The 25,731-nt window shown below is 40.0% G+C and overlaps 1 protein-coding gene across 1 annotated transcript in view; it reads left to right on the top strand.

The window, feature by feature from the left end:
• LOC136874475 (heat shock 70 kDa protein cognate 4-like) overlaps positions 1-25,125 on the top strand; it is a 36,081-nt gene extending 10,956 nt beyond the window's left edge. The window contains exons 2-3 of the mRNA XM_067148104.2: positions 16,819-17,177; positions 23,767-25,125. Of these exons, the coding sequence (XP_067004205.2) occupies positions 16,819-17,177; positions 23,767-25,125 (1,718 nt within the window). The remainder of the gene's footprint in view (positions 1-16,818; positions 17,178-23,766) is intronic.
• The last annotated feature ends 606 nt before the right edge of the window (positions 25,126-25,731 follow it).

Below are 25,731 nucleotides of genomic sequence, written 5' to 3'. Positions count from 1 at the left end.
AGATAGAAGGGTTGTAAACTTTAAAACACCGAAAACAAAGAATAAACGATTCAGTTAGGAAACCTTAACATACAAATTTACTCTACAATCTTCACACCATAGTTCATAACGTAAGTTTCTAGTAGTGTCATCTGTTGAGAAATGTCCAATCACCTTGTATTAGTTGTTGCAAACTTCATTATATCAGATGGCGTTCTCCAAGGCGCTTAATTTAAATGAACGGGGCGGTTGTACTTCCGGTACAATATGTATTTACGTGTTGCGCTATAGATATGATGTATACGATTCCAACTGTCATTTAAACTGTCACTAATCAGCCCAGCGAACCCGAGAACTATGAATTCAACACTAATTTCGGGCATTTTTGACATGTTATTTTTCAACGATTTTGACTCCCATGCCCATGAAGGCTGAACTTGGTCTTACACGACGTACAGAATGTCACAATTCATCTCAGCAGTCCCGATAAATATGGATCCGACACTAATAATTTTTCATATCCCAACCGTAGGGGTGCTGCGGGTAATTTACCCCCACCCCACCCCACAGTATTTTTCTCCAGATAGAAAGTCATACGTGTACCAAGTTTGGTTGAAATTACAGGTTTGGCAATAGACGCCTGTCATTTTTAATCATTTAGCTTCGTGCATGTTTACGCAAATATGTTACTCCTTAACTCTGTATTGCCGGATAGGGCAAATATTGGAGTGGTCATTTAGTGATTTAATTTCAGGACTACTCAGTTGGCTGAAACAATAACAATTATTACTAACATATTTCGACATACTTTTTTAATCCCATGTGGAGGGATGTATTCACTTTTGCGTGCTCTTGTGGTACTTAGTAGTGTGATGAGTTGTGTATTGTGCCATTTCACTGTTCCCAAGAAGGCCTAATTGGAACAAAAATGGAGTTTGAGCCATTAGAACGTCATTGGTAAAGCGTCAGAATATTCTTACATGTCAAAGGAGTACTGTTTTCGTCAGGTACTTGATGAGAATGGAGCATAGAAGGCGGTGGTAAAGAGAGACGCAAGAAGATTGTTAAAATTTATTATTGGAATATAACATTCGATTCGCACTGAAGGTACAGAAGGAGAACCTCATCCAGAACTGCTCGAGAGGAAGAACAATATCGTCTAGACGAAGTTTAAGACATTAGATAGATAAGGGTTACTGTCCACGAACTATTTTGCGAGATATCGGCGCTGAATAATATTTCACTTCGAAAGTTGAAACTGTCCCTACAGAGTAAAAAGACTTCCGTACTACTACGTCACGTTATCTTTACAAAACGACGTGTTGGCCGGTATAATTGACTTTGAGAGGCCACATAGCAGTGATATCAGCATAGCGAAAGAGAAAAGAAAAGCGTTTACTATCAGAGCTCAATTGAAATATTCGTAGATACATTACAAGTCCTAGAATAACCCAAAGATCATTTTTAAGAAGCGGTATTCCCATACAATATATAGATTATAGGAGGCTATATGTGTAATATGACGAAATTAACCATGCTGGCGTATTGTTCTGTTTGAATTGCGCAAGAGACCAAGAACATCATGCACTATGGATGAGGAGACACAGCTACCTAGATTATAGCGACACGAGATGACTGATCCAACCCATGATGACCGGTAACCGATCGAGACTGTCCTAGGAGTTCCAAAATAGATGAGGGAAATGCCGTGAACCAAGCCTGCATGTCTAACCACCGAGACATGTGATGACAGCGAGGGAATACAGAGAAAGATAAGTCATTGGAGTTATTATTGTAAATGAAATTAATTTCTTTCGGAAAGTGCTATCTTAATTAATATCGTAGGAGTAATAACATATGAGAAGACAACTTCTATAAATAGAGGTTGGTAGGTAATCATCTGACATAGCCGTCAAATCCATATATAGGAGACAGTTAACCAGTGATAATTAGGTATTCCATTCGTAATGCTGTCAATATTAAGTGAAAAAAGGTTAAGTTTCTCCTTTAGGTGAATGATATACGACGTTGTGGTAGTCACTAGGTTTGTAGAAGAACATGTGACATGAAATTAAGTGGAAATGAGATCGTATATAAGATTTTGAGGGCTTAATAGTAAAATGTGGTGATTTGAATTTATTCAAGATTGAGAATACAACGGAATAATCAGGTGAATGGTCAATGAGGGCGTTATAATATACGTCAGGTTGAAGTGAATTGATGTGTTTAAGGTAATGTAGAATGTTATATGAGACGAATAATGTGAAGTGATGGTTTTATATGCGAGTAATGGTAATAGATTGTGATGAATGATGTTGGTGATATTTATTGTTTCATCGCAAGTGAAGTTTTAGTTTATGTTACCGATGATATTGTTTCAATTTGCGTATTTTTTGAGATGATGGATGATTACAATTTGTTTTCAATCGACCGTTGATACTTGAATAAGCCACATATAGCGCAGAATACGATCTCATTAACGTCCTTATGTTGATATTCAGTTGGTAGATCATCGAAAAATTCCTAATAGGAGGGATAACATAGAAATCGCCTATTTTCATATGTTTCTTCTAACCACAAGAATTCTTACTCAGGTTAGCAAAGCTAGGAAGCTTATTTTACTGCATTACCCAATATCACTGGTAATTTTCTTCACAATTGAAGATTGTTAATAATCGATAGAATATTCGTACAAGCTAGATCACCTGAAAACAGCATGATCTGGTTGAATGACTGTCAGATATAGATAATTGTACCATTTTATGGCATAGATAAGCATTTAAATTAATTAAGACTTACAACTTAGAAAACAATTTGAGTAATTTTTAGGCATTATATTTTGATCATATTTTTCTGACGGATATAACTAAATTGATTATCTTCCTCTACAAGAAGAAAGCACTAAGAATCTTGAAAGAATGTTAGAAAAGTGTAATACATGTTGAATATTTTTATGGTTTCTGAAAACATTTTCTCATGAATAACCTGTTGTCCGTAATTGAACATGAACAGTTACAACCATGCGAAATCGTTGCACTGTGATGGAATTAGCAAGTGTTTGATGAAGACGAGATAGATTGTAGGAACATTTCGCACAAGAGTTAATAAGATGAAAGATGTGATTCTAACATTTGTTTGTAATTCAGTCGTAAAAAATCTGCGTCCAATGCATTTGATAACTCTCAATCGACGACGTTGTAAATAATGTAAACTGATATATTTCCCTTCATTCAATTAGATGCATCTAATATTTTCAATCTAATATTTCCAAGACATTTCCGAAATATATATATATATATATATATATATATATATATATATATATATATATATATATATATATATATATATATTAAGTTTAATTTATGTGACATCAAGTCAGTTATTTGTTATCTACTTTCTCGAAGAATTCAACACTTAATTATTCTTCTCAAGTTCATTTTCAAATAAATATTGTATTGTAACACTTAAGCAGTCTTTCAATTTCTTAGAATAACTATTAGATGAAAGTGATGATTATTTTTATATTTTCATGTGCCAAATGTGGAAACTAATCAAATTGCGGGTAGGACACGTCCACTACGTAGATTAGGCCTTTACTGCAAGCGTAAGCTGGCCATTTTTTTTTCTCGAATGTGGAACCCATAGCGCATAAAATAGCTGCCTCTGTGGATCAGCGGTAGAGTGTCGGCCTCCGGATCCCAAGATAGCGGGTTCAAACCCGGCAGAGGTAGTCGGATTTTTGAAGGGCGGAAAAAAATCCATTCGACACTCCAAGTCGTACGATGTCGGCATGTAAAAGATCTCTGGTGACACATTTGGTGTTTACCCGACAAAATTAATTAAATCTCAGCCATAGACGCCCAAGAGAGTTTCGGTTTACTCGGTTTGCCACCTAGTGGGGGCCTAGAGAAAAACGGAACGTCGAAATTGACGAGCAGACAGCCAGATGGCGTCAAATTGAAATGTCTGCACACGGTAGCTGAGGCCATACGATTATTATTATTATTATTTATTAGCGCATAAAATTTAAGAAACGAGGAATTAAGATATATTCGAGCTAGCATGGATCTCATGCGACTCGACCTGGACGCGGGAATGGCGCAGTATATAATAATAATAATAATAATAATAATAATAATAATAATAATAATAATAATTGTACCGGGAGGTACACCTCAACGCCGCCCATTCAAAAGAAGCGCCTTAAAGAACTTTATCTCGCAAACAAAACGTGAAACAGCTACGGCATGAAGTTGAGACATTGACCTGAAGATGTCACCATTGAAGTACTGAGTGATTGTGTTATTATGAAATTGCCTAAACTGACTGGATTTATTTGCTTTGTGTTTGTTTACTTCAAGAAGTTTTATTTTTTCTCCATAGCTGTCTCTACGAAAACTGTGGTCATGCACTCTGGTGCAAGACGGAAGAATTAGAGATTTAAAGAGTTTTGTGTTATGTTTCCAAACTAAATTAATGTTCATCTATTTTTTTATATATTTGTATGTTTGCAACACTTCTAGCCCAGGTAATAGCCACCAATATTCTATCTTTCTAGCTGTCTGTGAAAAATTATCCGAGGGGAAGGTTCGAATTTTCTAACTATGTAACCAACCTTTTCTAAATTGTAAATTTTCTTTCGGCTAATGTAGAATTTCCTAAAGTCTTTAACTGTAAATCGGGGATAGAGAGTGCGTTACCCTCTTGAGTTTATCTTCAACTTGGTTTGAGGTGACTACCATTTCATAACTGTTTTCCTTTCCTTTATTGCATTAAAATAACCTTCTTTCAAGTCACCTCAGTAGCTTGCGATTAGCACCTGTATCATTGGGCCGAGAGCCCAGTTTGGATTTTATACTTCGTTATCTAGGAGCGCAAGTGTACGCCTCCATTCATGTTGTGTTCGGGCCATTAATTTAACCTGTTCTTTTTCCACGAAGGCCCAGTAAGTTGGATAATAGATACCCCTGTGTAAAAGTAATTTTAAATTGTAAATTGTGCCCAAAGAGGCCAGAGATCGTAAGATTTTGTGTAATGTTGCCTTAAGCGGGCTGTTAGATATCAGTTAATGTTGGAGAGCATGTAAGCTCTTTTCTAAGTTACTGAAATATTGTGAGGTGCCTTTGGAAGGACGTAAATGGTTACTGTTGGAGCAAAGCGCTCGTGAAGAACACTGTGTAGTGGGAGATATCTCTCCTTATCTGAATAACGCAAATTTTTGCGAAACTTGTAAATATGAAGCCTGAAGCTCAAAATTTGTAAATTGCCTATGGTTGGGTTTTCCAATTCCTGTTTCAAGATTGCTATTTGTACCTGTCGCTTTGTTATATTTACTCAGTGAAAATTTTGTTAAGTTTGAATTTCTAAATGAAATATAACCTTTATTTAAAGTTTTAAATAAATTTTTGATATCGTAGTTAGACCCATTCAACACCAGGACTTTCTTTCACCTCCTTCTGGTCCACGGAGACCCCGGAATAATAATAATAATAATAATAATAATAATAATAATAATAATAATAATAATAATAATAATAATGTGGGGATTTACCGGTTACCTCCATCGGGCGCGTCCCATTGGAATTGGGGAAGCTCGCTGGCTCTGCCACCAGCAGAGTCAGAGGGTAGTAGGGAAATAAAATACCACCGTGAAACAAACTGGTCCCCTGCCAGGGTTACGGCGAAGACTGGTAAATGACCAGAAGCCAGAAAACATCTTGAGGCAACCTCTAGGGCTAACAAACCTAGTTGTAAAAGGATGGGTACCCGTCCAAAGCAAAGTCAAGTCAAAAAGCATGATGGCACAACATTTCAAGAAACATACCCCAGGGGATAATCTTCGGGTAAATCCCTAGTCGTGAACGCCACAGCGCACGAGTCTCGTTCGGATTCTGGGGGAGACTCGACATCATGCAAGGGACGAGTCGGAGCGTCTCGGTGTACCCCGAAGAATCAAAAACTCAGGCCAAAATCTAAAACATTTCCAGCAACTTTCAACATAAATTCACTTACACAAACTCGCAAGCTGAAAACCCTCACCAAAGCTCTTCATGAAAATCAGATATCCATAATGGGCCTACAGGAAACAAGGTACCCAGATGAAGAGATTTTTGAATCCGAAGGCTACCGATTTTTCAAGAAAAAAGCGCAAAGAGGAATCGTCAATGGAGCTGTGATGCTTGGAACCGCGTTTACTGTTAGAACCAAGATCCTTAAATCGGTTGAAAATTTCGAACCTGTGAATGACAGATTGTCTATACTCACAATTAAATGCGCGAACAAAACCTACGCCCTAGTTAACGCACATGCTCCTACAAACGATAAGAACAAGTCTGATCCAGACGAAGTTGAGAATTTCTGGGAACTACTGGATGAAAAATTAAACAAAATCCCCAAACACCATGTCAAGCTTCTTTTGGGTGACTTCAATGCCCAATTAGGTCGTGAACAGAAGTACAAGAAAGTTATAGGAAATGACCCTGCTCACAAAAGAACCAATCCCAACGGCAAAAGACTGGTGTCCATTTGCGAAAATCACAACCTGCAGGTCATGTCGACCCACTTTCGCCATCTACCCAGAAAGCAAATGACTTGGCGTTCTCCCGTCCAAGCTCTCGGAGAGTTCCAAATTGATCATGTTGCAATCTCCAGGAGAAATAGCCCTGAGATTATGAATGTCAAGGTAAAGAAAGGCATCAATGTGGCCTCAGATCACTATTTGTCTCTTATCAAATTCAAACCAATTCCCGCAAACACAAGGAAGACAACCAAACAGATCACAAGCTTCGACAATGATAAACTTCAGCAAAGGGTCAAGGAGTTCCATCCCCCTGTGGGTGGGGGCGGTAGAATAACACCCACGGTATCCCCTGCCTGTCGTAAGAGGCGACTAAAAGGGGCCCCAGGGGCTCTGAACTTTGGAGCGTGGATTGGCGACCACGGGGCCATTAGCTGAGTCCTGACATTGCTTCCACTTACTTGTGACAGGCTCCTCTCTTTCATCTATCCTATCCGACCTCCTTTGGTCAACTCTTGTTCTTTTCCGAACCCGACGCTACTAGGTTTGTGAGGGCTAGGGAGTCTTTCATTTTCACGCCCTTCGTGGCCCTTGTCTTCCTTTGGCCGATATCTTCATTTTTCGAAGTGTCGGACCCCTTCCATTTTTCCCTCTGATTAGTGTTATATAGAGGATGGTTGCCTAGTTGTACTTCCTCTTAAAACAATAATCACCACCACCACCACTCAAGGAGTTCCAGGAGAAGGCTAGACCAAATGACTGTGACTTTGTTGAGGCCGCCAAAGACGCAGAAATCGAGAGAAACAAAAAGCATGCCTGGTGGAATGGTATCTGCGAATCAGTCCTCCAAGAAAGACTCAATGAGTGGAAGCAGTACTACTCCACGAAATCAGAAAATTATTGGTAAACCTACAAAACCCAACGTGCCCAAGCAGCTAGGGTGTTCAGAACTGAGAAACGTAAATACGAAAAATCTCTCATTGAAAAGATAGAATAAAACTTTAGAAGAATGAAAGCAGAGAGTACTACAGAGCCTTCAAACGCAAACTCGCTGGCTATAAACCACCATCTCTATGCTTTGAGCGAAAGGACGGCACACTGGCGACGTCAAATGAAAATCGCAGCATTCTGGCAGATTACTTCAAGAATTTACTTAATTGCTCTAAACCGCAAAGCACCATTGAGACCAAGAAACCCTTGCTCAGGTACCCAGATTCCAGACCACCCGACAGAGATGAAATCAAGTGCCACATTGCCCGTCTCAAAAATAACAAAGCGCCGGGGGAAGACTCAGTAGTAGCAGAACTATGGAAATACGCCCCATAGGAATCACTTGATATCTTGCAAAAGCAAATTGAAGAAATTTGGAACAAGGAGACCCTACCCGAAGATTGGAAAATAGCTTTGATCCATCCATTACACAAGAAAGGCAGCATGAAGAACATCAGCAACTACAGAGGAATTCTTTGCTACCCGTGACTTACAAAATTCTATTACTTGCCATCCTGGAGCGTTTGGAAGCACAAGTCGAACATCAAATAGGTGAATACCAAGGAGGGTTCAGAAAAGGTCGCTCAACAGCTGAACAGATCCAAAATCTCAAAACGATCATCAGATATTGTACACTAAGGTCCAAGCAGTATGTGTCTGTCTTTGTGGACTTTAAGAAAGCGTATGACTCCATTGACCGGGAAGTCCTGCTAAACATCTTAAATGAATTTGGAGTTGATTTGAAACTGCTGGCATTAATTAGAGCCACCCTGACCGATACAAAATCCAAGGTGAAGTTCCACGGATGTCTCTCGCATTCCTTTGACATCAAAACAGGAGTCCGACAAGGTAATGGGCTATTCCCGATACTCTTCAACTGTGTTCTTGAAAAGATCATCAGAACCTGGCGGGTGAGATTACTGGAAACCAACTACAGTCCATTGAGAATAGGAACCAAATCCGAGGGGATCGCAACAGGCTGCTTAGCATTTGCCGATGATATTGATGTTCTCTCAAACGACATAGAAACCGCTAGAGCTCAAGTTGAAATTTTAAAGGAAATTGCCGAGCAAACCGGTTTGCAGATATCGTTTGAGAAAACAGAAGTAATGACTAACATCAAAGAGGCTCCATCACCCGAGTAGACAAATTCAAATACCTGGGTGAGATCATCATGAAAAATGGACTGGACAAAGAAGCACTTCAGGAGCGAGTACGCAAACTGGAAATAGCCTACCAAACATCCCGCACAATCTACAACAAAAAATGCCTTTCCTAAAACACCAAGGTACGTCACTATGAAACAGTTCTGAAGCCAGTAGTTCTATATGCAGCCGAAACCCTGTCTCTAAATGCCAACAAAGGACTCCTTGAAGAACTGGAGAAAAGAGAACGCAAAAGTGTGAGAGGAATCTTGGGATCAAAGTACAGAAATGGAATCCATCAAAAGAGATCCAACAGGGAAGTCTACAGCAAAATAGAGAAAATTACCGACACAATCAGAAAAAGACGGGCACGATTTCACGGTCATCTGAAAAGAATGGACGGAAGAAGGTTAACTAAAGAAATCTTTCACTTTTTTATTCAAACCCCACATCCACCATTCCCTGGTTTAGAAATACCAAAGAAGACCTGCAAATGCTACATATCTCAGCTGAAGACGCCCTTAACAGAGATCTCTTCCGCAAGAAAATATTGACGAACGGGCTAAACCGAGACGAGCGACCGAAGAGAAGACACTTTGCCCCTTGGACAGAGTAGCGTAAGCAGGCCCACTCACAAAGAATGAGGGAAATTTGGGCTCTAAAGAAGGCCAAGTTCAGTGTCAAATGCAACAAGACTTAACGTGGTCCTTGGTGGCCCCAGAGAATTATATAATAATAATAATAATAATAATAATAATAATAATAATAATAATAATGAGAGTAAATTAGGTTCACATTGATTAGGACAGAGAAATGAGAGGGAAAGTACCAGTAGGAAGATCGAAATGTGAAATGGGAAGACGTAGAGGAACAGAAACTCTACTCTGACAGAAAGAAAAGGAGAGCGCTTGTACACCACACACGGGAATCCAGTTCTGGAAAATTGATAATATTGATGATGAATATTTGTGTAGTAAACGTGAAATACGCTCAACATATCTTGAATTCACGACTGACAGCTCAGTTATGTAGACGAGAGCGAGGAGACGTCATACCAAACTGCGCATGTGTGCACCCGTGCGTGTGCGCCCTTTAGTATTCCCGTCACGCGCATGGCCGGCAGTAGACCAGCAGGTGGCCTTGAACTACTAGGGAGTGCATTGGCCAATCAGATTATTTCTTTTTTCCTTAATAAAATAAAATATGCGGCAAGAAATGTTTATGCTTTTGAAGACAATCTGCAAATCTGTACGACAGGAGCTATCGTCAGAATCTCTTAAGATGTCAGTCGGCTCAGCCATCTTCTCAAATTCGCTGAAACAAAAATCCGTCTAGTGTTTTAAACATATATATATTCGTAATAAACTGACGATGTGGCGGCAATACCAGTTACAGCATATACGGCACTGACATATTTTAATATTAACTTATTTTCAGAAATCGCTGAGGAGGCTAACTACTCCTTCTTTACTAGCAATTCGTTACACTACACGTGATCTGCAACTCATTATATGGCTTTCTGTGGGCTTGGGCTGTCGTGTCCCTCCCACAGGGCTCTGTTTTGGACGTCTCCGGAATCGAGATGTACATCCTAATTCATGATGTTATCGATCCACCTCTCCAGCGGTCAATCAACGGGTCGACCTTCTCCAGGATCGAGTTGCTGTGCTGTTTTGGAAGCGGAATCGTCGTCTTTTGTGACTTAACCGTACCATAAAGTCGGGCCTCTCTTCGTTACTCCAAAGGAGTACACCAAGCTTTTGACGCATGTTGTCACTTGTTATATGGTCATAGAAGGCCAATCCGAGGGACATCGCAGAATCATCATCTCCATCTTATAAAGAGCCTGTCCCTGTTTGCTTGTAAAACGTTCTATCCCGTAGAGGGCTACTGGACTCACCAATGTATTATCAATGTTTTCACTTCAGATGTTCAGGTATCTCTCTTGCCACAGCGAATACCAAAGACTTGTCTTCAGTTTATCCAAGGTGCACTGACACGCATCCGGGCTGAATCGTTCGAGGATGTTATTAGAGATCCAGATTATTTTAACACAATGATTTTCTTCAAGTTCTGATCTTTGATATTGATGGTACACCAGTTTGAGGTATTTCATTTTTTGCAGATTGAGAGGCATGCCATTCTCTGTTAGTCTGTCTTTCCAAGTTTACGTCTGATTTTGGAGTGCCAGACGCTGCTCTGAATGAGTAACATGTCGTCTGCATGCAGAAGTTTCCTGGGATGGGGGACTGTATATCAAACTTTACTGTGTCCATACAGATGGCGAAGAGTGTCGGAGAGAGAACTGACACCTGATGGACGCCAACACTAAAGTTGAGAGATCCCAGCGGGCCACTGGACAACACTTCATACATTTCAATAGAGGATCTGCATCTCTCTCACAGACATTTCTGGTACTCCGTGGTGTCGAAGAGCTCGCCATATCGGATAAAGTGCGACGCTATCAAAGGATTTAATAAAGCAGGCTACCGGTTTTCTAATTTTAGACACGTGGATCAAAACGGTCTAATCCCCATTTTCCTCCTATGGAGAAAATTACAATTTTTTCGAAGGTGTCAGAAAATGTTGGTATAATGTACTCACTTTTAATTTCCTTTCTTTACCGTATTAAACAATTCAAGACAATCGTTATAAAATATTGACTGAGAAATAGGCTGGTTAATTTATGATTTGTTAACTGCAAACGTGTGTTGCGTTGTTTTTAATCCTCTACCCGAAGGATGGTTGCATCCCAAACAGCACCACCATCAGGCGCCACTGAAGAAGTTTGTAACTGAGATGAGGAGCCAAATAATTTCTCACTGCTGATATAATTACTGATACACAAATTACTGTTACACTCTAAAATTCACATAACTGTTCCTAGAACCGTAACTTTGACACTGTTCATGACAGGGACTAACTTCAGACGTATACCAGCGTGTTTAGCGTATCACCTTCTGTTCTAACTCAATAAGGGGCTTTTATGTCTGAAATAAATCCGTTACCGAAAGAATGTCATTTGTGAAAAGAATTAGTGACGCATTCCAATTTGATGGAAGATTAATTTAAGTGCGTTTGAAAATAGATTCTATATTGTTGTCCAAGTTAAAAATGGTATTTTGATAGATAGTGTATAAAGGTCAATTGCAGGTATTCGGTTACTTTTTCGATTTTAATTATTTTTAAAATATGGTATCAGTAACTCGTAAGAACGAGGTGGAGGGAACAAGTTAAATATAGAAATGAAGCTAGTAACAGATACTACTGTGCACTGTTGAATATTTTAAGAAACTGACATATGCCTCAGTGTCTTAAATTACAGGTATTGAAGACGGTCATTGGATATATGATAGCATATGGTGAAGAAATATGGATAATGATTGAAAAGAAGAATTAATGACAATCGTAAGGGAGTCATATGAACCAGTTCAAGATAATGTTGAATGACATGTAAGAATAAATCAAACTCGCAATATGTTGGCAAGATGATGTAGAGAAAGTCCTCGAGGAAATGAGGACCTCGGCAGACAAGCAAGAAAATTGAGGTGAACGAATTTTTCTACCACAAGCTTCCCTGATTATAGATTAACCTAGGGGTTCCCAAACTGTGCGTTGTGACATTCTGAGGAATCGCCGGTCTTGGTCCAGGTCGTCGATGTTATGAGAAAAACTAAACCATGTTGTGTATTGAAGCATGTCTATTTTCAATACGAATAAAATTTTAAATAATGGAGGAAATCATACAATAAAACACATTTTGTTTCTTGTTGTGAAAGCACAGCCTTCGTATACATTTATAAACTGACGTGTCGTAGTGCGGACCTCAGTCCCCTACAGTTTGAAAGTGGATTTGACCCATATCAAGTGGCAACCTTCTGGTGCCGCAAACACGAGATGATGTAATGCGGATTTCTCCTCACCACAGTTTGTAAATTAACTTAACCCACCTTAAGTAATAACTATTTGTCAACCCATTACCAGGCTTTATAAATTTTATCCTCTTAAAACGTTCATTAGAACTGAACTGCTGTTATTTTAATAAATGTGGGCGTTATTCTTTCTATAATATTGTGTGTTCTTTTATGTATGTTAGTAGATGAAATGGCGTATGGCTTTTAGTGACGGGAGAGTCCGAGGACAAGTTCGGCTCGCCAGATGCAGGTCTTTTAATTTGAAACCCGTAGGTGACCTGCGCGTCTTGATGAAGATGAAATGCTGATGAAGACAACACATACACCCAGCCCCCGTTCCGGAGAAATTAACCAATCATGGTTAAATTCTCGACCCTGCCAGGAATAGAACTATGGACTCCTGTGACCAAAGGCCAGCACGCTAACCATTTAGCCATGGAGCTGGACTATGTTCATAGATAATATTTCAGAAAGAAATGTGCTGTACAAAAAGTTGTAGATTATTCTACACAGGTGAGTGGACATTGGTCCAGAAAATATCACATGTATTTGAATTTGGATTTTGGATTCACGTGCACTGTTGTTAAGAATGAAGAACGTCCTCACTGTGTGACCTGTCTTAAAAGTGTTGACATCCGAAGTTGTGCTGCCAAACAAACTGCAACATCAACTGAAAACCGTACAGAGTGCCTTAGCAAGTAAGCAGCTGAGAGATGATTTTTGTCGTGAAGTTATATGAAATACATGAGCATAAGACTCATTTCTGTGCACAAGCACAAACGTTAGCAAGCCCTACTTGTATACTGCAAAGTGGCACAAAGCAAGAAACCTCACACAATTACCGAGGAGTTAGTTTTGCCTCCTGCTCTTGGCATTGTGTCAGTTATGATCGGGAAGTCTGCTCCCAGACAGCCTTCTAGTGTTCCATTATTAAACAACACAGTTAGTCGACGAATGAGTGAATCGTCAGAGTACATAACTGACCAGACCGTCGACAAACTGAGAAGCAGAGATGTTAATATTGAATTAGATGAGGCAACTGACAACAACAAATTCATAGTACGTTATATGTATTTCATGACAGTGACTTTTATGAATATATTCTCTTCTGTAAGGACATTAGAGACGGCACCAAACCAGTGGACTTAGACAATATCACGGGTGCTTCCATACCAGAAAGTGGTATCGATTGTTGATTGCACAAATGGTTTTCGTTCGATGAGTTGTCGGTGTGTTGTTTTTCAAAGTGAGAAAGACCCTACCGTCAGATGAACGCATCGATTAATATATGAAGAGGCAATGGCATCTCAGAAAATATTTACTGATTTGAATTTAGTACAGGAAACAATAATGTTAGTCGTGAACTACATCAAATATAAATCATAAAAGGCTAGATTCTTTACAAATATGTGCATTGACGTGGATCTGAGCACACTTTCCTGATCTACGATCGTAAATATCGCTCACTTTCTCGTGGCAATGTGGGGCCGTATGTTTTTGAATTGAAGAATAAAATGTTCTCGTTCCTTACTGAAAAAATACAGTAATACTAATCTTATTTGCTTTACGTCCCACTAACTACCTTTACGTTTTTTCAAAAAATAAATACATAGTAGCGCTTAGTGATTCATTAACAGTGACTTCATTTTAAAATTGGCGAATTTATGCGACGTGTTTTAGGGGTTGAATTATCTACATGTGAACCTCCGAGACAGAGAATCGCACATAATGCAGCTGTCCGACAAGATTCTGGCTTTTATAACAAAGCTACTTTCGTGAAAGAACAGTAAGCACCTACAGTAGAATTCCATTAGTCCGGTATCCAACAGTCCGGAACGCCTGATGGTCCGACACCAATCCAGGATTTTTTATGTTACTTTTTTTTTTTACGTTTGTGACAGTAGAAGCGCACGGCGCGGTTCGAAACCACACGGAAGTGTCCACTACGTGTCTGCTATTGGTAGACACAATCGACATTGTTGGCTGTCACCACATACAGGTTCAGCTCATTGTTTTGATTGCGTGCACTTTTCGCTAGAGTACTTAATTCTTGCGATCTAGGATCCATATTACAGTAGTGCAGCAATGTAGTGAACATACATATCAAAGTGCCCTGTGGAAGTTTTCTTGGTATTTAAGCAGTGACAATGTTCTCAAAACCAAAACCTTCTTCAAGTTTCAAATCAGGAGAGAAACGTAAGCACGTAACTCTGACCATCAACCAGAAACTGGAAATCATCAAACGCCTGGAGAAAGTTTAGAATAGAAATATATTGTAGAATGAATTTAATACTGGCTCGTCAAAAATTTACGACATAAGAAACAAAAAGATTTTACTGCAAAACGCCGTATTACAGCTGTTTTCGCTGTACACCTTAACCTATATCGTAGTAAGAGGTACCGCCCGATAGTCCGGCATTTTCGGTAATCCGGCACCGGGCCGGTCCCGAACGTCCTGGACTATCGGACTTCTGCTGTATTTGATTTTGATTATTTTTCTACGTTAGAAAAGTGTATTCAAGAAAACTAGATACTGTTAAGTGTGAAATTAAAATCGGCAATTTTAGAATCTATCTAAACTTTACGTTCAATATGACAATTATTTTCCTCCAGAAATGGGTGAACATAGATAGGTTACAGAAAATCCACAATCAACCTTCACTACTGCTGAGCAGGAACAGTTAATAGGCATTGCTACAGACTCCACTCTGAAAATCAGATTCTCTCCGGGGACTCTGCCACAATTTTGGAACCGTGTTTCAAAGGAATATCCAGAACTGATCAAGAAATCCGGGACAGTAATATCCCATTTTTCCACATTCTATCTGTGCGAAGCAGGATTTTTAGCTCTGGGGGTAATGTTGTTGTTTGAGTCATCAGTCCATAGACTGGTTTGATGCAGCCCCCCATGCCACCCTATCCTGTGCTAACCTTTTCATTTCTACGTAACTACTGCATCCTACATCTGCTCTAATGTGCTTGTAATATTCATACCTTGGTCTATCCCTACCGTTCTTACCACCTAGACTTCCTTCAAAAACCAACTGAACAAGTCCTGGGTGTCTTAAGTTATGTCCTATCATTCTATCCGTTCTTCTCGTCAAATTTAGCCAAATCAATCTCCTCTCGCCAATTCGATTCCGTATCTCTTCATTTGTGATTCGGTCTATCCATCTCACCTTCAGCATTCTTCTGTAACACCACATTTCAAAAGCTTCCATTCTCTTTCTTCCTGTGCTAGTTATCGTCCATGTTTCACTTCCACACAGTGCCACGCTCCACACGAAAGTCTTCAAAAACATATTTCTAATTTCTATATCAATGTTTGAAGTGAGCAAGTTTCTTTTCTTAAGAAATCTCTTCCTTGCTTGTGCTGGCGGTAATGTAGAACCAAAATTAACGTTGAGAAGATCCACGTAGCTTTATTGAACAATGTACTCGGATTCATGTTTTGCGCGACAAGAAACAAGCTCACCTATCTCACTAAGACATAAATTACGGTACCTACCTCTGTTAACTAGTTTCTAAAATTATTTTAATCATGTGTAAGTCAAATGAAGTGTGTTACCATTGTGAAATGCATTTACTTATTAATTGTTGCATAAATAAAACATAATAACACCCCACATCAAATGTGTTTGTTATTCCAGAATATGTCTTATGTGCGAATGTGTATAATTATTAAGTATTATTTAAAAAGTTATACTGAAATATTAAAACGTTTCGCCATTATGATCAATCTGTACATATGAGGTGGTGTACTACAAAAGCATACGTACATCTCACCAATTTATTCCTATTTGTTCTTTTTTTTTTTACATTTAAAAATCGCAAACTACTGATGCAAATAACTTGTTTTTCGTTTACAGAAGTACTATCGAATATTACTAGATTATATAAATATTTTTTGTACAGGTTCGTCACATGGAAACTGTTACATATGAAAGTGCTTGGGAACCGCTGGAATAGCCATTGGCTATTGAATGTCACTTTAGCAGGAAGCTGACAACAGTTTTCAGTTTTGGGGGTAGACCTATATTACGCAATTGTCTTCAATTTATAACCATGATTCACAATTACATCCATCTCATATTAAGATAATTTGATAAATATTACTAGCGATATTCCGTAAGAAAGAAAATAGAAAAGCCCATAACGTACTTAGTCCACTTCTACACCAACCAGTTAAAATCAATTTCTAACAATGAAACTTTGTATAATTATTTGTCCTGAACCTCATGTACTAGTTTGATATGTTGTCTGTTTACAGACGCCAAGCGATTAATCGGTCGGCGCTTTGATGACCCCACTGTGCAGGACGATATGAAGCTGTGGCCTTTTACTGTGATCAATGAGCGCGGCAAACCTAAGATCTCGGTGGAGTTTAAAGGAGAAACTAAAAACTTCTTCCCAGAAGAGATCTCCTCTATGGTCTTGTCTAAGATGAAGGAAACTGCTGAAGCCTTCATCGGTAAAGTCGTGGAAAATGCTGTCATCACTGTGCCTGCATATTTCAACGACTCGCAGAGGCAGGCCACTAAAGACGCCGGAACCATCGCACACCTCAATGTTCTCCGCATTATTAACGAGCCGACGGCTGCCGCCATCGCTTACGGCTTAGACAAGAAGGTAGACTGCCCTTATAATAAGAATGCTATTACTATTTCTTGATGAATGCACTGACCATATGGAACACGAAATCATTGTCGGCCGTCAATGCAATTTACAATGCCTATCACAGGTCTCACAGACCGCGTGCTGCTTTCACAAATTTTTTCCAGTCCCTTCTGTTTCCTTCATGGTTTCTGTAGATGGCGTCGCCACCGAGGAGAGTCAATTCCATCACCTGGTCGGTCATTCATCCAAAGTGGTCATGGCCGTCATAGGAGTTGCCTAGCGTTCAGATTTCCCTGGAGTGCCTTCTTTAACAACTTACTTCGGGGATATGAGCCTGATGGATTTCCCATTGAATTCTCCAGGTCTTGTATTTCCTCAGAGTCATTCGTTACTGCGTCAGGAAATTTATTTCTTCATTCTTGATTTTCCTCCATTCTCCAATACAGGGCGCCAAATTTTCCTCATTAACTTTATTTGAAAATTAAATACTTATTCTGTTTCACTCTTAGTTCGTAGGTTTCTGATCCATAAAGTAGGCCTACTGTTGTACATAAAGATTCTCACTTGGGGTTCACTGAGCTCGAGTTGAGTTGGACAGCTCTATGAGTGCATATGAATTCCACTGCTATCCTCTCTTTGATGTCCTTGAAGAGAATGTTATCAGTGTTAAAGTAGGATCCCAAGAACTTTGTTTAACCCCCTGAATCAGAGCATATATTTCATGGGATGCCTTTAGCTATTGTTTTCTGCCCAGTTCCACGAAATCCTTGTGGCCCTGATTCACCAGCGTCAAACTTCCCACGCACAACTGACCATTTACCGGTACATTTTATTCAGCCCATTTGTTGATTCACTGAGTAAGTCCGCTTTCACATGGTACATCACCTTCCACGCCACTCCACGCCACTCCACGCCACTCCACGCCACTTTTCAGATATTCTGTTTTACCCCGGGGTCTACTTCCGGCAACTTGTTGGCAACTTCTAGTCCCCACAACATCTTTTGCGTCTCAGTCTGACTCTTGAACATTGACCTGTGAGCTACCTGTTACCAAGAATGGAAGGAACTTCAGGCCACTTGACAGAAGCCTGTTGTTGTCGAGGGTGGCGGGAAATGGCGCCACGTGAGGTGTCTCGTCTGAATAATCCGGGCTTATTTTCATACTTGTGATAGTGTGCAGTGAAGAGGCGTTAAAGGCGGTAGACTGTGTGAAAGCGGCCTAACACTGCCGCGTATGTGAGGGATTTGAAATTACTTGCCGTCCTCACTCCGCTCCGCTCCACTCCACTTCACTCCACTTCTGCTGCCTGTAATACCTCATCACTTTCTGTAAAATCACGTTAAACAGCACTCACGAAAGATACCCTTGTCTGACATCAGCCCGATAGGACCTCACAGTTGTGCAACAGTAAACTTAGTGTCCAAATAACTGTAAATTCAAACAAAAATATATATACGTAGCAATAGCAAAATAACACAATATAAAATAAAATTACCCCGATATAAATTTATTATATCATTTAGGTACACATAGCATAATAATACAAGTGTTAGAACATTGACATAGAATGAAGTGTATGCCTCTAGCTCCTTTTTAAATTTATGATGATGGATGGAAAATTTCCGGTAGAACTGGAGTTTCAGTTAGAGGTTGATTGTCCTCCCTTCACTTGACGACCTGGTTATCTTGAAGACAGTGAATGGCACGTACAACGAACGTAAATAATGAACGCCTAGATGGCGTTAAGTCAAGATACCTGCACGTAGTAGCTTATATCATTCCGTTATTAACCAAAGGGATATCCTATATTCAGAACTTCCTATTCTTTGTCCTTCGTAACCAATGGGGCTATTGGACATCCCTAGCTACAACACACAATATTATAATATAAATACTAATACCCAACTAGGGCGCGGGAAGACTGGCAGAGAAGAATAAGAAGGAGAAAATCACAAAATAAAATCATAGATACCATATACGTTTGATACATGCTAATGAGCGATATGGAGTAGCACACAATTCACATCTGAGGAGTGCCTGTAAGGTAACGCAAGGGTGTATTCTGCCCGAAGGCGGGTCCGAACCTCCGTAGAGGTGTGCCTGTGTCGGGTTTCCGCTCCTCCATTCCCTTATCTCCACCAACAGTGCGTGGCAACCCATCCAAATATTGAACACGCCCAATGTTGCTTAATGTCGGAGATCTCACGGGATCCGGTGTTTCAACACGGCTACGGCTAGGTGCTATTTCCTCCTTAAGGAAATTGTGGGAAAACTCAAGAAACGTAAAATAGAAGGCACATGGAACGTACCCATGATTGGGTTTGGTATAAATTACTTAAGAAATACAACTTCCTGGCCTGGATTGATCATGGCAATCGATAATATTCAACTGCTGTAATTCCCCCCTCTCTCTCTCCATTCCTCCGTCCTTCTGTCCATCTATATACCTATCTATTTATACATGGCTAAAAACTCAAACGAAATTTACAACATTTTCTTTTTTAAATGACAACACAATATCTCCCTTTCTTCACACCGATCAGTCTAGATTGTATCTCAAAAATAATGAACTGCACCCACAGCAAATGTCATGACAACACTTATATTTGTCTGACTCCATAGCTAAATGGTTAGCCTGCTGGCCTTTTGTCAAGGGGCCCCGGATTCGATTCCTGGTCTGGTCGGAGATTTTAACCTTATGATTAATTCCGATGATTCTAGGGCTGGGTGTGTGTGTACCGCATTCATAATATTACAATTCATCAAATGTAGGGCCCCATTCTTATAGACGCGCAGATCGCCCGTACGGCGTCGCCTCGAAAGATCTCCACCAGGCCTCTTCGGAAGCAACACGCCATTTTTTTGGAACAGCCTTATTGTTTGTACTCTACCTACAATAATTGGATGCATTTATTCAGCCAAACTCAGGTTTGAATGTCAGCATACAATCTGCTTTACGTCGTACCGATTCCGATAGGTCTTACTGCGACAGTGGGATGGGAAAGGATTATTCGTGGGAAAGAAGTGACCATGGCCTAATTAAGGTACAGTACCAGTTTCCTCGTGGTGAAATGAAAAACTGTGGAAAAGCACCTTCAGGGCTGCCGGCAGTGGCGTTCCAACGCACTGCATGCTGACAGCCAAACCACTCAGCTACTCGATCGGTTTAATGTAAGTATAAAGGGCTAACAAACTACTATTTATATCTCTACCTAGATATTCTGGATCCCAAATAGACGGGTACTGAAGGGGCATGTGCCTCCCCCGTCCATCCTCTGCCAACGGCGTCCCTGCTCTACTCTTCATACATATAAGCTATCATGTCATATGATGTGTGTAGGTCTTTCTAGTTGACGGCCATGGGAGAGCGGTAGTAACGAAGTAGGAAGAGGGTGAAATCCGGTGTCGACGCATAAAAGCATGGGGTCTCCTCACAGCTTAACTTCCACATTGGACGGACGAAAAACCATCAACAGCGTCATATGTCATATGATCACTGCGAGATATTTGTAACCGAACTCAGGCGTTAGGCACATATTAGATATTAGAACTCTTCTACCCCGCCGACGAATATTTTGATGGTAAAAATATGTTCAACCAACGGGACTCGAACCATCTTATTACGGTGTCAAACCGTAAGGACTTGATGCTTTTACAATCATAGTGCCAGGGGGGCTATATAAAAGCTTTCGTTGTGAGTGACGTGAAATCTTTCCCCGGTAGATCCTCCGTGCTACAGCGAAAACCGCTAAGAATTTCTCCATTGGTTCGCAAGTTATGGGATGATCTTCTTATATATAGTCAGGATTTCTACTGTTAACAGGCATAAAAACTGTAATTGAAGTCGAACATTTAGAGATAGGTACGCAGTCGGAAATAATTTTTTCAAGAATACTTTATGCTCTACAGTCGTTATCAATATAGTTCAGTCGTCTAGGCAAGGAAAACCGATAAAATTTACTCCCCAATTTCTCAGAAATCGTTACTTCTCGGTTTTCTGTAACCACATTTCAACATTTCGTATATAGGCCTACAAGCGTTCCTCGGGCGATCTTCTAAGCAACACTGAATACCATATTAAAAATCTTCCCAGCGGTTCTTGAGTTACGAAATTTTCTTCCTGTATCTAGCGCAGAATGTCTAGTAAAAGAAAAAACAGTCATTGTAGCTGTTTAAACGCAGGTAAATGATCTCGGGGACTTTTCTGTAGTCCATTTTCAGGCTCAACAATTTTCATGCATATAATTTTGTTGATAGCTTTAACTGTCCAGGTAGCTGAAGCGGATACATTTATCACGTGGCGTCGTTTACTTCGAGTTGTTTCGCGTAATTCGTTGTTCCTAGGTTTCCTTTCACCACAATTGAACATTTTATGCTCAAAAACTTTCCTCTACACATCCTAGGCAACAGTGGAAACCCCATAAAAATACATGTACGTCCAGTTATAATCGGACACCAATATATACATACAAACATATAGCAGACCTTGAGTTCCGTACGTGTAGAAATTATCAATTATTGTCAAACTGAATATTTTACTTCGTCGCTTCAGGCAAATTGCAAGTGCTACAGCAGATGTTTTTTTAGAATCTGTACATAGTTGAAAACGATTCCTATGATAATACTCAGAAAAACTGGAAAATTAATACTAATAAAATCATCGGTTATATCTATAGGAAGAGGCTAATCTGAGACATTAAGTAGTGCATTTGAGAAATTATGACCGATGTCCTGAGTGAATCACTGACTTTTTCTTACGATAAATCTCAAAATAAAATTTTGCTAACACTCGAAGATTAAAGGTGATTCACAGATTACAGTACTGATTATGATGCGTGTTAAGTTTATGTTCATAGCATTATTATAATAAAATCGTCGAAAACACAGTTGAAGTTAAACGTGTTTTGTTTCGCCTTGTTAAACTGAGTCTAATAATTGTCACCTTAGTTTCTCTCTGCTTCTTTTAACCTTCATAGGGGAGCCCATTATTCACCTAGGTAACCCATCCTCCTCGATTCACCTCACGTGACATCGCTTCATTCTCAAAGCTTCATACACGAATTCATTTCCTAACATAACTTCGAGTATCCATCTCACTTGTGTTCCTAACTGTGTGTATTAGCAATAATTCTTTATAACTTCGAGTACCCATCTGCCTTGTGTTTCCAACTGTTTGTATTAGCAATCATTGTTTAGAATTATTTCCAGGTTATGAATGAAATATCCTGAGCATACCTATGTGTCACTCCCGTACAGCCAACTCGGTCTAAAAACCTACCTATGTAAAATACTATCGTCTAAAAAGTCACCTTTCTTAAAGAAAGCCGTTGATCACAACTGCAAACTAGCTACAGTACCTTTCACTTACTACACTATCATCCAGGGGCTGCGTGGCCGAGTTCTACCCGGAAGGACGTCGGTTCGATTCCCCGTCAGGGAGTCGAAAAATTTTACAAGTGAGATTTCCACTTCCGGTGGTGCATATGGCCTTGAGGTTCACTCAGACTACACCAAAAATCAGTTCCAGGTTAATTTCTTGGGGCAAAGGCGGCCGGGCGTAGAGCTGATCACTCTACCTCAACAAGTGTCAAGGTTTCGGATAGTGGAAGCCTTTACCTTCCACTCCTCCAAAGGCCTTCATGGCCTGTACGGAGATGACTTTGTGTATACTACCATGCTGAAAGAGTAAGGCCTACACATCATAAGTACTTGAAAAACATTGCGGTTGTTTATTGCTAACTTGGTGCAGCCCTTGTAGGCTCACCCTCCAGTGAGAGCGGGCGGCATGTGCTGTGTCTAGGAAACTGCGTGTTAATGTGGTAGAAGGTATTGCTGTGTATCGTATGTGAATTTCAGGAATGTAGGAGACGAAGCAAGTCCCAATGCAAGGTAAACAAACATTCCAAATTAAAATACCTCACTCTGCCGGAATCAAACCCAGGGACATCTGAAGCAAAGGCTACTAACCTCACCATTCAGTCATGGAGCCGGACAGTACTTGAAATGATTCATCTATTCCAGTTTCGTTTTCCCTATTTGATATTCACTTATCTTATGCTTTCTCCAAGATCACACCACTTTATCGTGGGATTTATCATGTACCTCTTCCTATTTTCCTGGATATTAGTTTGCAAGCTTTTGGAAAAGTCTTCTATTAATATTAATCCTCCGACATCGACCAAACTGTTTACTGCATTTTCACCCAGCTGAATCCCACCCTGCCATTTTATTACTTTCAATGAATGACCCATATTATAAACGAACAATCCGAGTGAACGATTACAGTCTTCTGTAATCCATGTAACTACTATTCCTTGAACCAAGAACTCTCTATGTAGCCTGATCATCAACACTATATGCCTTCGATTGCCTGTGAAAACATACCCCTGATACCATTATTCGTCAGCATGACCAATATCTTTTCCCTTTCTTTGTGTGTGTCATATAACTTCTTCAGATCTAGGAAGCACAAAATAATTGTATATTTTCCTCGCTGTACATTTCAATGAAAGTGGTGTTACATTCAAGAATCATAATAATTTTAAAGTAAAAAACTCTGATTTTCGAATGTTAATATGTAATTTTATCGTAATTTTCCAGGGCACCGGAGAACGCAATGTTCTTATCTACGATTTGGGCGGAGGAACTTTCGACGTGTCTGTGTTGACCATAGAGGATGGTATATTCGAAGTGAAGTCTACTGCGGGAGATACTCACTTGGGAGGTGAGGACTTCGATACGAGGCTGGTGAATCATTTCGTTCAAGAATTTAAGAGGAAATACAAGAGGGATATGATAGAGAATAAGCGAGCAGTTCGCCGACTTAGAACGGCGTGTGAACGTGCAAAGCGCACTCTGTCCTCCTCAACTCAAGCTAGCATCGAAATTGATTCCCTCTTCGAAGGTATAGACTTTTATAGCTCGATCACTCGTGCGAGATTCGAAGAACTCAACTCCGATCTTTTTAGAAGCACCTTGGAACCAGTCGAGAAAGCTCTGCGTGATGCTAAAATGGACAAATCAAGGATAAACGATATCGTTTTAGTGGGTGGTTCTACTCGTATTCCTAAGATCCAGAGGTTACTACAAGATCTGTTCAGTGGGAAAGAACTGAACAAGTCGATCAACCCGGATGAAGCTGTGGCATATGGAGCTGCAGTCCAGGCAGCAATTCTTATGGGGGACAAATCAGAGCAAGTACAGGATCTACTACTGTTAGATGTTACTCCATTGTCTTTGGGTATTGAGACAGCGGGTGGTGTGATGACCAGCCTTATAAAGCGCAACACTACGATTCCTACGAAACAGACTCAGACCTTCACCACTTACTCCGATAACCAACCTGGAGTCCTAATACAAGTATTTGAGGGTGAAAGGAGCATGACAAGGGACAACAACCTACTTGGAAAATTTGAACTCGTTGGCATCCCACCAGCACCAAGAGGTATTCCTCAAATAGAAGTCACTTTCGACATAGATGCAAATGGCATACTCAATGTTTCAGCGGTTGACAAATCTACCGGCAAGAATAATAAGATCACTATCACCAATGACAAGGGACGATTGTCCAAAGAGGAGATAGAACGAATGGTGGAAGAGGCTGAGAGATATAAATCTGAAGATGACCAGCAAAAGGAGCGTATTGCAGCGAAGAACGCCCTGGAGTCCTACTGTTACAACATGAAGAATACCATGGAGGACGATAATGTAAGAGACAAACTGCCTGATTCAGACCGTACCTTTATCCTTAGGAAATGTAACGAAACAATCCGCTGGCTGGACGACAATCAGACGGCTGAGAAGGACGAATACGAACATTATCTACACCAGTTGGAGAAAGCTTTGAACCCTATCATCACCAGAATGTATCAAGCGGGAGCTGGCACCCAGCCCTTTCCTAGAGGGCACCAAGGATCTTCCTCAGCTACTGGAGGACCAACTATTGAGGAGGTCGACTGAAATCTATGCTGACTTATCGCAAATATTCTTGAGTTCATTATTGAAATTATTTTTGTCTGTTTGTCGGTTTACCTCATTATGCTTTCGTCAATGTGTTTGTTGTTCTTATAATATATTTTTTGTGTGGTGTTTTTGAGGAAATATTATTGAGGAATAAATGTTTCAAGTAATACTCAGTGACTATTCTCGTGAAACTGAGTGAAGATCCATAAATATTCATATCCCAACACGCGGTATGAGGAATCATCTTTTTATTTGAATAATGGTGCGAGTCTACAGCCGATTAAGAAGTTTTTCATTTGTGTGTGTGTGTGTGTGTGGGGGGGGCGCTCGATTTCTAAACCGTTCATGATATGCTATAGTAATACCCGTAATAATTCGCCTAAACCACATATGTATTCCGATCACTCGGACACAAACATATAAAACACTTGCTAGGATGCGTCTGAATTTCCCTTCCAAAATGGTCACAGATTCTACTTATATAGATTCGAACCCATAATGACAGACAAGGTCAGAACCTTTCTTCTCAAAGATAGCCATCGGGCTACAATATTAGCTGAATTTATCTCCAGGCGTACAATCCATAGATTTATTACTGCTGTG

This window comes from Anabrus simplex, chromosome 5, assembly GCF_040414725.1.
Source record: "Anabrus simplex isolate iqAnaSimp1 chromosome 5, ASM4041472v1, whole genome shotgun sequence".
Lineage (NCBI taxonomy): Eukaryota > Metazoa > Arthropoda > Insecta > Orthoptera > Tettigoniidae > Anabrus > Anabrus simplex.
This window is presented reverse-complemented; position numbering and strand designations above follow the sequence as displayed.